The sequence below is a fragment of the Schistocerca gregaria genome, chromosome X (assembly GCF_023897955.1).
Source record: "Schistocerca gregaria isolate iqSchGreg1 chromosome X, iqSchGreg1.2, whole genome shotgun sequence".
Taxonomy (NCBI): domain Eukaryota; kingdom Metazoa; phylum Arthropoda; class Insecta; order Orthoptera; family Acrididae; genus Schistocerca; species Schistocerca gregaria.
Window position 1 is genome coordinate 380,411,411 of NC_064931.1, and position 13,224 is coordinate 380,424,634.

General features: G+C 38.8%; 1 protein-coding gene across 2 annotated transcripts in view; it reads left to right on the forward strand.

Moving 5' to 3' along the window:
• Nucleotides 1-13,224, forward strand: part of LOC126298872 (crossover junction endonuclease MUS81-like) — a 198,028-nt gene that overhangs the window by 25,728 nt on the left and 159,076 nt on the right. For both annotated transcript variants that reach the window (XM_049990387.1, XM_049990388.1), the window contains exon 2: nucleotides 3,972-4,107. In XM_049990387.1, coding sequence (XP_049846344.1) covers nucleotides 3,972-4,107 — 136 coding nt within the window. The remainder of the gene's footprint in view (nucleotides 1-3,971; nucleotides 4,108-13,224) is intronic.

Genomic DNA, 13,224 nt, shown 5'->3' on the forward strand with positions numbered 1-13,224 from the left:
TCCTGCGGGAGTTGCACCAACTTACTGTCTTCTTCCAAAGCTGTTTCACAGAGGAAGACTGCACTGTGCTTCCTTCTCTAGATTGTCGCACAGTTGACAAAATGGTAGATATCGAAATAGATGACAGAGGGATAGAGAAACAATTAAAATCGCTGAAAAGAGGAAAGGCCGCTGGTCCTGATGGGATACCAGTTCGATTTTACACAGAGTACGCGAAGGAACTTGCCCCCCTTCTTGCAGCGGTGTATCGTAGGTTTCTAGAAGAGCGAAGCGTTCCAAAGGATTGGAAAAGGGCACAGGTCATCCCCGTTTTCAAGAAGAGACGTCGAACAGATGTGCAGAACTATAGTCCTATATCTCTAATGTCGATCAGTTGTAGAATTTTGGAACACGTATTATGTTCGAGTATAATGTCTTTTCTGGAGACTAGAAATCTACTCTGTAGGAATCAGCATGGGTTTCGAAAAAGACGGTCGTGTGAAAGCCAGCTCGTGCTATTCATCCACGAGACTCGGAGGGCCATAGACACGGGTTTACAGGTAGATGCCGTGTTTCTTGACTTCCACAAGGCGTTTGACGCAGTTCCCCACAGTCGTTTAATGAAAAAAGTAAGACCATACGGACTATCAGATCAATTGTGTGATTGGATTGAGGAGTTCCTAAATAACAGAACGCAGCATGTCATTCTCAATGGAGAGAAGTCTTCCGAAGTGAGAGTGATTTCAGGTGTGCCGCAGGGGAGTGTCATAGGACCGTTGCTATTCACAATATACATAAATGACCTGGTGGATGACATCAGAAGTTCACTGAGGCTTTTTGCAGATGATGCTGTGGTGTATCGAGAGGTTGCAACAATGGAAAATTGTACTGAAATGCAGGAGGATCTGCAGCGAATTGACGCATGGTGCACGGAATGGCAATTGAATCTCAATGTAGACAAGTGTAATGTGATGCGAATACATAGAAAGATAGGTCCCTTATCATTTAGCTACAAAATAGCAGGTCAGCAACTGGAAGCAGTTAATTCCATAAATTATCTGGGAGTACGCATTAGGAGTGATTTAAAATGGAATGATCATATAAAGTTGATCGTCGGTAAAGCAGATGCCAGACTGAGATTCATTGAAAGAATCCTAAGGAAATGCAATCCGACAACAAAGGAAGTAGGTTACAGTGCACTTGTTAGCCCACTGCTTGAATACTGCTCAGCAGTGTGGGATCCGCACCAGATAGGGTTGATAGAAGAGATAGAGAAGATCCAACGGAGAGCAGCGTGCTTCGTTACAGGATCATTTAGTAATCGCAAAAGCGTTACAGAGATGTTAGATAAACTCCAGTGGAAGACTCTGCAGGAGAGACACTCAGTAGCTAGGTACGGGCTTTTGTTAAAGTTGCGAGAACATACCTTCACCGAAGAGTCAAGCAGTATATTGCTCCCCCCTACGTATATCTCGCGAAGAGACCATGAGGATAAAATCAGAGAGATTAGAGCCCACACAGAAGCATACCGACAATCCTTCTTTCCACATACAATACGAGACTGGAATAGAAGGGAGAACCAACACACACCGTCAGGTGGCTTGCGGAGTATGGATGTAGATGTAGATGTGGATGTAGAACTTACACTGGCCTCTTCTTCATGGCTATCTATATGACATTACAACATTGTATAGATAATAAAGCCAATTGAACCTGTTGCAGGGAAATAATGGTTACATTGCAAGAAATGCTTGATACACTTAATTCTTACGCACAGTTGCTTAAATACATAAAAGATGTTGCTTACTATATACCTAATTTTTAAATAAATTCACTGCCAGCAATGCATTTCATCCTGGAAGATACAATGTGCTTACATTCATTGAGAAGAATACTGTGTTTATCACTGATGACAGACCACCACCAGGATACTTTGATTTTGTCATATTTTGTTAAAGAACTGGTGCACTAACTGCAATGTCTTACATGAACCAGTATATTGATACAATGTGCTATCCATTTCTTTTCCCATGTGGTAATTCTAGATGGACTGTAGGTAAGCCATATGTTGAAGTTTATGGTACTGCGTTGAGAGCAGTCACAATGGCAGCTTATTTTTATTGTGCAGCAGATAGAGATGGTTTCAGTATACTTCATGCTGAAGGTAAATTGGTTCAAGAAATATATTGGCGACAGTCAATAAAACTGCTCGTATCCCTCATCAAGCTCACACCTTCTAATATGTAACACTGTTTTCAGAGAAGTTTTGTAAAATAAACAAATTGCAATAAATAAAATTAATCTGACAAAGACAGTATCTGCTGTTTATATCTTTTGTAACTAATCATATTATAATAATTATATTGATTTTTTACAGTGAGACTAATTTTTCTTAGTACTATTCAAATAATGGTACACTTATTAATAAATAATTGCATTTCTTTATTTCTCCATTACTACATTACCTATCAGTGACTGATGAGGATAGAGTGTGAATTATCCGCACGGTTCCACTAGTATGGAATTCTTACAGTAAATGAACACAGATGTGTAAGTAAAAGTTAGGTAATCTCTCTCTCTCTCTCTCTCTCTCTCTCTCTCTCTCTCTCTGTGTGTGTGTGTGTGTGTGTGTGTGTGTGTGTGTGTGTGTGTGTGTGTGTGTGGACTTTGGTGTCAAAAGTTGACCTTAACAAGTGGGAAAACAATGTGCTTGCAATGGAGGATGACACAATCACTGGTGTGGCTACCTTCCAATTGCTGATTACAGACTTAAATTTTACTACATCTCAAATAAGTAGAATATTAGGGAAGGCAGTTTTATCCACACATTACTTGAAACATGTGAGGTAAGTCCACACTTGTGCAAATTAGCCTTTGACCGAGTCTCAGTACAATGCACAGCGGATTGAGGGTGATGCTTCTGCTGATGCATTTCTTTCACAAAATTATTATTATTATTATTATTATTATTATTATTATTATTATTTTTTTTTTTTTTTTTTTGTGATTCAAGGCCTAATATACAGATATCCATTCCCTTTGATCATCTCTTCCCACCCATGATGCTTTTCTCACAGTGCCTCTGGAGGACAATCATAATGTGCAAAATAAGTGTTATGGGGATGTTGATTATGTTTTGTAATAATAACTTGATGAGAAGTTATGCTGTGAATCATGTAGAGAATGAATATAATTTGAATATCAAAGTGCTGAAGAAATATTTTTTTCAGGCTTTGCATGATGAGTACTCAATGATCAGTTCCCATCTAAAAGACCCATTTTGAATTAATGTAGGCGCATTTAACCAATATGTTAGGAGGGGAACATCAAACGAGTTGGTGAAATGAGCAGAGAAGACAAGGCATTCATTCTCATGAAATTAGCTGGTGCTTTTTTTAGTCAGATATTAGCTATTAAAATTAGTAAGCCGAATCTGTTCCCAAACACGACGTCAACAATTTTTAGTTTGTCATGGAAATGCAGCAGTTCAACCACAATAATCCACACTTCAGACGAAAGGTGAAAAGAGCTTCATTAGTTGTTTATATTCAGTTGATTTTTTCATACTCAGCTTTCTAAATCCATTTTTAACAACAAAGAATTTGAACATCAAATAATTATTTGCTTAGTTTATATTTCAAAGGTACACTCATCATGCAAGTCGAAGGGAAAGGAAATCATAATTAACAGAGGATAGAGATACAACTGCACCTATGTGGACTTGCTCTAATAAAACTGTTATAAACACCTGCTGTGGAAGTTGCATTAAAGCTAAGGGTTTTATAGCAGGTAACATACAGATCTGAAATGTGAGGTGGCCATTGATGCACTACTTTAACAATTTGTTGGATTAGCTATGCATAAGTGTGATTTAGAATATTTTCTCATAGCATACATAGTATGTAAGAGATGTATCTTGTCTTTCCCTTCCCTTTGAGTATCACCTATAATCTAAGAATTCATATTTTGTATTTCATTTTCAATATTTGTAGGCACTCAGGTCACTTAAAAAATATCCACTGCCTTTAAGGAGTGGTAAGGAGTGCCGTATTCTGCAGAATTTTGGTACAAAAATTTGTGATATGCTTGATCGCAAATTAGAAGAAGTTGGGCACAAGCATGCAGAAGGTAAATTTCTTCGATTCTGCACAATAAAATTTTGTTCTTATACTTATATCGTGTACTTAATTTAAGGTAGACAGTATTGCAGAATAGTCAAATGTTCTGGTTACTACTTATTTAATCCAACCTGCTAAATTTTCTTTTACATCTTTACTGTCACCTACTTTTTTTCAAGTTTGATTTCATTATACTGAGCAAATATTTCCTTTCTTACGGTAAATGACATTCTCATTCCTACTTTTTTTTTTACATGTCTAGTTCCATAGGACTGAATTGAGGAGCAAATCTCCAAGGCCATGGAACGTGTCAGTACATGAAATTACAACATAAAAGTAATAACAAATAAAATAAAATGTTGATGAATCCAAAAAGACAAGCAATAAATTTATGAAAATGCAATCAACAATATAACATAAGACTCAGCTTAATTTTTCAAGGAACTCCTCGACAGAATACAAGGAGTGACCAATCAGAAAACTCTTCAGCTTTGATTTTAAAGCACATGGATTTTTGCTAAGATTTTTGAATTCTTGTGGTAGCTTATTGAACATGGATGCAGTGGTATACTGCACACCTTTCTGCACAAGAGTCAAGGAAGTGCAATTCAAATGCAGATTGGATTTATGCCAAGTATTAGCTGAGTGAAAGCTGCTAATTCTTGGGAATAAGTTGATATTGTTAACAAGAAATGACAGTGAAGAATATGTATATGGAGAGTCCACTGTCAGAATACCCAGACTAGTGCACAGCGTTCGACAAGAGGTTAGCGAACTTGCACCACTTATTGCACAAACTGCCCGTTTATGAGCCAAAAATATCCTTTGAGAATCAGAAGAGTTACCCACTTGGCTGATACCAGTTTGTAAAAGACATAGCTTCATAGTGAATTTATACCTGCAGTCTCAGATTACTGTACAAAGTACCATTGTCTGAATTTCTTAAGAAACATTTAGCTGCCAATGCATATTTGAAAAAAAAAAAATGGAGTTTATTGAATCTGGTGAATGTGTATGTCAAATATCTAATCAAAAACTTGTAAAATCATGTCACCTAAATGTTTCCAGCTTTTTGGATGGGACTTGAAAACTAAGAGCTTCAGAATATTTCTCTCTATGGTAGAGGATGTGTGGAGTAACTAATTTGCAGGTGTAGTGGATTAACGTGTGCATGAAAATGATGGAAAAGCTTAGGGATTTCATTAACGGGTGAAAGAACTTTTTTGCATGGGCTGTATGTATATTTAATATAGAAAAGTTTCCTATACCTCAGATGTGGAGACACTTGTGAGTCATTGTCATCATGACCATCCAGTGATTCAGCCTTCTGGATGTTTTGCTCTTCCAGCATTTGTCCTCCAATTTTCATAGGAAAGAGCACTTATGTCCGTTTGCGTTGTTCAGCCCAGCTTTCTTCAGTTGCATAATAAATGTGTGCCATGACCTTCCTCAAGATGACATCTTTTCCAGCCTGCCTTCCATAATACCACATAACAAACCCCATGTGGCAGTATTTGTGCCAGTCCAAGGTAGTTTCTATCATGTAATTTTCTCAAAGGTGTTAATTACATGTAATAATCATAATGAAGGAGTCAGATTTTAACAAAAATTTAAAATTCAAGTTCATAAGAATAGTTTCTAAGATTATTAGACTCCCTTGTCTCATAAAATTATAATGAGAGTGCTAATAACTGGGCTCTTGAGTACACAAAACACAAAAATAATCATCATTATGCCCAAACTTAAACTCTTGCATTGCATACTGTAGTGGCATTTGTTGTGAACTATTCCAAATGCTATGGTTTGTCAAGTTCAGTCTCATTTTTCATATTTCAGCACTAGACCACCAGCACAGCAAAAATGTTAACAAACATATATTCTGAGCTCTGGGATCACTGCAATGTGTGTGTGTGTGGAGGGGGGGGGGGGGGTGGCATTGTAGAACATAATTTTTGCCATTTCCTGTCAAGCTTTAGCCAATTTTAAGTTGTGGCAAATTTTAATCCTTGTTGTGGTCAGTTTTTGCTCTCTCTGGCCTTTAAAATGTGGTGCTCTACAGTGTGGAAGTATAATGTGATACTTAAATCTTCATGTGATTCTAACCATATTAATTCACATGGTTTCCATGGAAAAACACATTTCCTCCCATCTTCTGACTGTGTCAGTGCATGCATAAGTAGTAGCACCAGAATGACGACTGCCACTAGATTAATTACAGCACAAGAAAATTAATATGATCATTACATCTCGGAAACATTTTACGAAAACATTAACTTTATTATGTAACTATCTGAGCACTTGTGAGTAGAGTTCATATTATGGAGGCATATAGGTGCCACTGGGTGCAAATGATTATGACTGAAAAGCCATTTATATGATATAGCTCATACATCACTCCTTGTGGCGAGAGTGTTGGGTGAGACGCAGCTGTACAGAAACTTCATGGGTTCCCTAGTAGACCTGTAACAAAAAACAAATGTTACTATCGTAAATATAATTAATGTATTCATGGATAGTAGTGTCTAATTATGACATCTTTATTTTTTATAAGAGAAAGTTGCTCTACCAACTTGCCCGCAAAAGGCAAAGGTCCCGAGTTCGAGTCTCGGTCCGGCACATAGTTTTAATCTGCCAAGAAGTTTCATATCAGCGCACACTCCGCTGCAGAGTGAAAATCTCATTCTGGAAACATCCCCCAGGCTGTGGCTTAGCCATGTCCCTGCAATATCCTTTCTTTCAGGAGTACTAGTTCTGCAAGGTTAACAGGAGAGCTTCTGTAAAGTTTGGAAGGTAGGAGACGAGGTACTGGCAGAAGTAAAGCTGTGAGGACGGAGCATGAGTCATGCTTGGGTAGCCCCATTGGTAGAGCATTTGCCCGCGAAAGTCAAAGGTCCCGAGTTCAAGTCTCGGTCCAGCACACAGTTTTAGTCTTCCAGGAAGTTTCATATCAGCGCACACTCCTCTTCAGAGTGAAAATCTCATTCTTGTACCAGTCAGTACTTCGTCAGTTAATTGAAGATCAAAACATGCACCCCGAAACATGGTCTGACCATGAAGAACATCAAGAACCTTAGCAGTATCAACATTCATATTATAGTAAGTTTCCACATTTGAAAGGGTATTGTAAATCATTGGACACCATTGAAACAAATGTTGGTGAGACATCTCAGTGAATGAGTGAGCAATGCAGTTGCTACTGAATATATGACAACACGTAAACTGTATGATATAAGTAACTGATATCAGACTTTGGATAATTTCAGCTGGCACGAGATACATAATCCCAAATGGCCACTGTGGTGATTGTAGCATTGCTTGTGTTTAGCACCAGGTGGGACTAGCAGTTGGAATGTGCCTTGCTTCCCTCTGCCGAGATCTCCATCTCCCCTACCTGGATTGTGCTCTCTGTGTCTTCTCATGCTCTCCCCCTTGGATGGTGCCCAGATCATGGATTAGGACAAATCCCTTCTAAGGTCCTTAAGTCTTGATTACCCTCATGACTTGTTGGTGTCAGTTATGTCCAGTTCGTCAAGTGTTCCTGGGTGCTACTGTCTTTTACACCGATGGCTCTAAAACTATGGATCATATTGGTTATGCTTTTACATCTCCTCTTGATATTGAATGTCAGTTACTGCCAGGAACATGTAGTGTGTTTACACCACAGGTGGCAGCCATGATCAGAGCTCTCCATTTATTAAATTGGCTTCTCTTGGCCATGTTTTAATATGTACTGGCTCAAGCAGTCTCCAGGTTGTTGACTGATGCTACTCTTGCCCCTCTTTCGTCTGTACTATTTGTGACCGCCTCACTTACCTTTGCCGTGCTGCCTGGCCTATTGTCTTTCTCTGGGTCACAAATCATTTGGGTATCCTGGGGAGTGAACTGGTCGACCATTTGGCTTGAGGAACACTTACTCCCCATTCACTTTGGTGATCCCAGGTGCAGACTTGTGGGTGCACATAAGATCTCATCTCACTCAGAAATGGAAAGACACATGTTGGGCTACAGCCCCATCTAATAAACTTCCCACAATCAAGGAGACTTCCGCAGCATGGAGCTCTTCCTTCTGCTTCTCCTCAAAAGGATCCACAGTCCTATGTCATCTCCTCACTGGTCAAACCAGGTTAACTCATAGTTATCTTTTGTGTAATGGGTCACCCCTACATTGTGGTTGTGGAGCCTTACTGAAAGTACCTCATATCTTGGTGGAATGCTCCCTCCTTTTGGCCTTCCATGCCAAGTAAGACTTCTGGACTCATTGCCTCTAGTACTGGAGGACAATACATAAATTGTTTGATTCTCAGTTTTTTCTCCATGAAAGTGGCTTTTATTCTCAGTTATAAGATTTTAATACCACTGTGGAGCAGGGACAAGCTGTTTGGGGATAGGGCGTCTCCCGCTGTCTGTGAGATCCCTTATCATCCCTCCTTGGCCAGGTTACTCTTCCATCTCTCTTTTACTCTGTTTTAATAATTTTTATGTTCAGTTTGCTTCCTTTCTGCTACACCCAATTTTCTATTCTGGATGTTTCACTTTGTTGAATAGTGAGTGCCTTGACTGTAATGGATCCAGAGGTGGGACATTTCGTGTCGTATGCTGAGACCCAGGCATGCACACCTGCTGACTCTTTCATCATCCTTTTATTTTTGGGGATACGAAAGTTGTCCATTACACTTTTACTCTTCTCACTTTTCCTGTTATGAGCATCCCGACTACATCAGAATACATTCTCGGTGGATGTCTCTACTTCCAGATGCACCACTTTTGGATTGAGTGACTGATGACCTAGTTGTTTGGTCCCGTAACCCCCTCCCCCAGTCAGTCAACCAACCACTGAATATTTGAAATACTTTAGATGTAGTACATGAGGATTGGACCGATCATGTTTGCTGTACTTACGTGGAGTCTTTGGGTGATTCTGCTGTACTTATGAATACATAGTTTATCAGTTTGCTGTATCATCATATTTAACTATATTAGATGTGGAAAACTGTGTAGGAATGAGACAGGCCACTAGGGAGTTTAGGATCAACCTTATTCCCAGCATCTGTGCTGAGGCTAGAGGCCCAACTTAACATCAGGCGGTGACTCTTCATGGTGCAACAGTTCTGTACAACACTGTCCAATGCACCTACATACCATTCAGTTGCTCAGCCACTAATGGAATGGCTTTTCATTGATTAGCTGCAAGCAACAAGGCCTTATGGAGTTTGTGTGAAGAATTGCCTTGTAGAAATGGGTGTGGCATGTGTCAGTGTTTCACTCATCTTCTCCCATTTCCTTATTTCATTTCAAGTTGCACACAAAATGTATACAGCAAAGCATGTGTACAAAATATGCAGGACTCCCCTCCAACAACAGGGAAAACTGTCATCCTGCTGGGTACAAGATCATGTGGTAATGGCAAATGAACACAGGAATAATAGGCAATGAGGCCTGCTGAAAACTCACTGTGACACAAAGCAAGTTGTCACCTTGCTGTCAAGCCAGTCCCATACATATGTAGGAAGAAGAGTGGCTGGAAGTGGGAGACAATAAGCTGCAGTTGATAAAATCATCAATCCGGCCAAGGTGTACCTTATACCAGGCACTCCATCAGGATAAGATCAACTTAACTTACCACTGAATGGGACACCATGCTTTATCAGATAGCTACATTCTGCAGCAGGAAGGTCCCGCAATCTGTAGTGTACAAATCGCGGTGGACCACATTGTAAGTGAGGGCATTTTATATTTTGACGAAAGGACGGAAGGAAACTTAGATATCTACACTTCATTTTAGCTACAAACAAGTACTAGATGTGGCAGTTAAATACCAATACTTTTCTCCTCCAAGAGTAGCCACCATTGATTTCATCTTTCTGTCTGTTTTAGTTTGCTTTAGAGCCTTGGCTGTAGAGGACACTGTCCTGTAGTAGAGTTGTGAGCATGATGAACTTGAAAATCAAATAGTGCATTAACCTTAGATTCCTCATGAAATTGAGGTCACCAACTGAATGTTTTCATATGTTAAAGGAGGTGTTTGGTGATAATGCTACGTCATGTGCACAAGTTTTTGAATGGCACAAATTGTCTTGCGAAGTTTGGGAAGTGGTGGAAGAGGATGAACATTCTGGTCAAGCTGTGAGAAAGACCTGAAGCAAGTATTCAGGAAATTAATGTAATTGTGCAGAATGACTGAAATCTGAGAATTCAGATGGTCACAGACATATTGAACATAAACAAATAGACAGTAAGGCAAATTTTGCATGATGAATTAAACATGACAAAGGTTTGTGCAAAACTGGTTCTGAAAAGACTCTCTCAGGAACAAAAAGACCACCGGAAGATGCGAACATCTGAGTGAACAACTGGTCTTACACATCATCATTTGATGAAACATGGATCTTCCAGTATGACCCAGAAACAAAGCATCAATCAATGCACTGGAAGACTCCCACGTCGCCAAGAATGAAAGCAAACTGAAGGCAATGTTGATCCTTCCCATGTTGTGTTGTCATGACTGAATGGGTGTCTGAAGATGAAATTGCTAGTCAGAAATACTACAAAAAATTCCTAATGAAAAGACAGGATTTGTGGAACAACAACATGTAGATTCTGCATCAGGATAGTGCACCAGCTCACATATCTTTGAAACAGTTTTTAGTGGACACGCACATTCCTGTGCTGTAACATCTGTATTCACTAGATCTGGCTTTTGTGACTTTTATCTCTTCCCTAAGTGAAAAGTGCAATGTAAGGAACACATTTTTAGTCTGTTGAAGAGGTGAAAACAAGAGTTGTTGAATAGGGTGATAATGGATGATCTACAGCCAGTGGTGCCAAACACCCAAAAATCCGTCAGAATGAAATATCTCCATATTTCCTTGCAAAAATAAAGAAAAAATAAAACTTATTTTAAAATATTACTCTCATTTGCATCAAGCAAACATTTAAAAATCCGCAAAAATCTGTCAGAATCAGATTTCCGTATTTTCTTGCAAATAAAAAGATGAAATTAAAATTTATGTTAAACAATATACTCAACAGCCAGACAAAAATATAAAAATCCGACAAACTCAGCCAAAATATAAAATATATATTATTATATAATTACATCACATTTTAATGGAACAGTGACAAGCAAATTTAAATATGCCCCACTAAATTTCTGGCGTGCAGTCACATACAAAATTTAATGGAGTAGTCATTGTGGCACGAAAACGTGAAGATACACAAATTTAAAGATAATTACTCTCCTACATTGGTTAAAATAATAACAGTTCATCCACATCGACCTCTGCATCTTCTTCAGTTGACAGCTGGATTGTTGGTCTCCTCAGTAAGCAGCCATTGTGCCAATTTGCTTCAAAGCATGCTCCGGTAAGACGTTATTGTCAGCACTTGTTCACACGCCGAAGTCTGGCCCGCATAGTGAGAACTGTATTTACCATATTGGTTTTAAGTGTATTTGTAAGAGAGGTTTTCACGTTGTTGAACATGCCTGAGCATTTGACCAAGGTAACACGAAACGCATCACTGCAAAACCTGAGAGCTTCTGAAATGGACATTGTGGACTAGCATCTTTATATGGTGCGATCTCTTACCAAAGTTCTACTGTATTGTTGGCATTTTTCCATTGAACAGTAGTTACTTTTGTCCACTGAAACTAAAATTTCTGTGTCAGGTTATTGAAATTCCTGAGCTAGCAAGATTATGCTTTCTTTCACCACCCTCAAACACTGTTCTGGAGCAATTAGGCACACTTTTTTGCAAAACCTTGACATTATTGAGCATTCGGCTCTGGAGCTCCTCTGATTAGCAAAGCAGAAAATTTTCTCATCCACTGTGAAAATATTTTTTGCTTTATGCGTTCATTTATGCTCTCTTATCATATTTACCAATTGAACCTCTACCTCTTGGCTAAGATAAGTATTAGCGGATTTGAATTTTCTATCATCTACTGTTAACAAATCCCCCTTACAACCAGGGACAACAATCCGCCTCTTAAGACCTACAATAAGAACAACTAAGTCTTGCAGTAGGTTTAAATTGCATGCTGTACTTGATTGGAATGATTTATTGACCATTTGACATTCTTCTAGAATTGGTCGAAAAAACAGAAGAAAATCTTATTGATGGAATCGGAGTACATACTACGTAATAGTTCAGCCATGTAGCACGTAGTCTGGTGTCTGGATATTTCAAAATATGTCTGTAGTTCAAGCCACTGACTTAAAATGTGATTAACAGCAACTTCAGTTGATAGCCATCTTGTGTCTGATTGATGTATAATTTTAAGGGATTCGGTTCCATCGTTTATTGCTTTAAATAACTCCCTATACAGGGCTTGTCAAGAAGAAGCTTTAGAAAACCAAGAATAAGTTTTGCAAATTAAGAACTCAAGATTCCATGATAGCATTTGGGCAGTAGAGGGCACTGCTAAATGAACTGAATGACAAATGCAGGGGATCAATACAAGATTACGGACCTTACATTGCAGTTTCTGGTAAACTCCATTGTTAATACCTACCATTACTGGGGCATTATCCATACCAATTCCTCTCTTTTCTTTAATGTCTAGACCATAATCTGAAAGTAATGACTTTACTGCGGTAACAATACATTCAGCACTCCCCTGTTCTAGTTCAACAATTCCTAAAAAGGTGGAAATATCACTGCTTTGTTGTTTTGAAAAATATGCAATGTACACAGCCAACAATTTGGCGACAGAAATGTCTGTAGGTTCATATATAAGAAAACTGAAATGGCCATTACCAACAATGTTTTGTAGTCCTGATTTAAAGTGCTGAAAGAGAATGTTCCTGATCAAAGCACTGCTCTTCGTTCAATGTAGTCCTAAAAAAGGTCCGTGGTCAGCACTTTGAAAAAATTTCTTGGTTAGACCTGAAAGATGATCAATGGATCTAACTGTGCAGTGATTAACTACAAACAGTGTAAGAGCAGCTTCGGCAGCTGCACATTCGTATTATGTTTGATAGACTGAAATGGCAATGTTAACTGTTGTGGAGATGAATAAGGTTCAGCTGCTTTTAAACACTGCTTGCTTTTTCCATGCAGAAGTAAATCTGACAAACGCTCATTCAGGTTGCGTTGGCAGTATTTAGACAGTGCAGTACCAGATTCC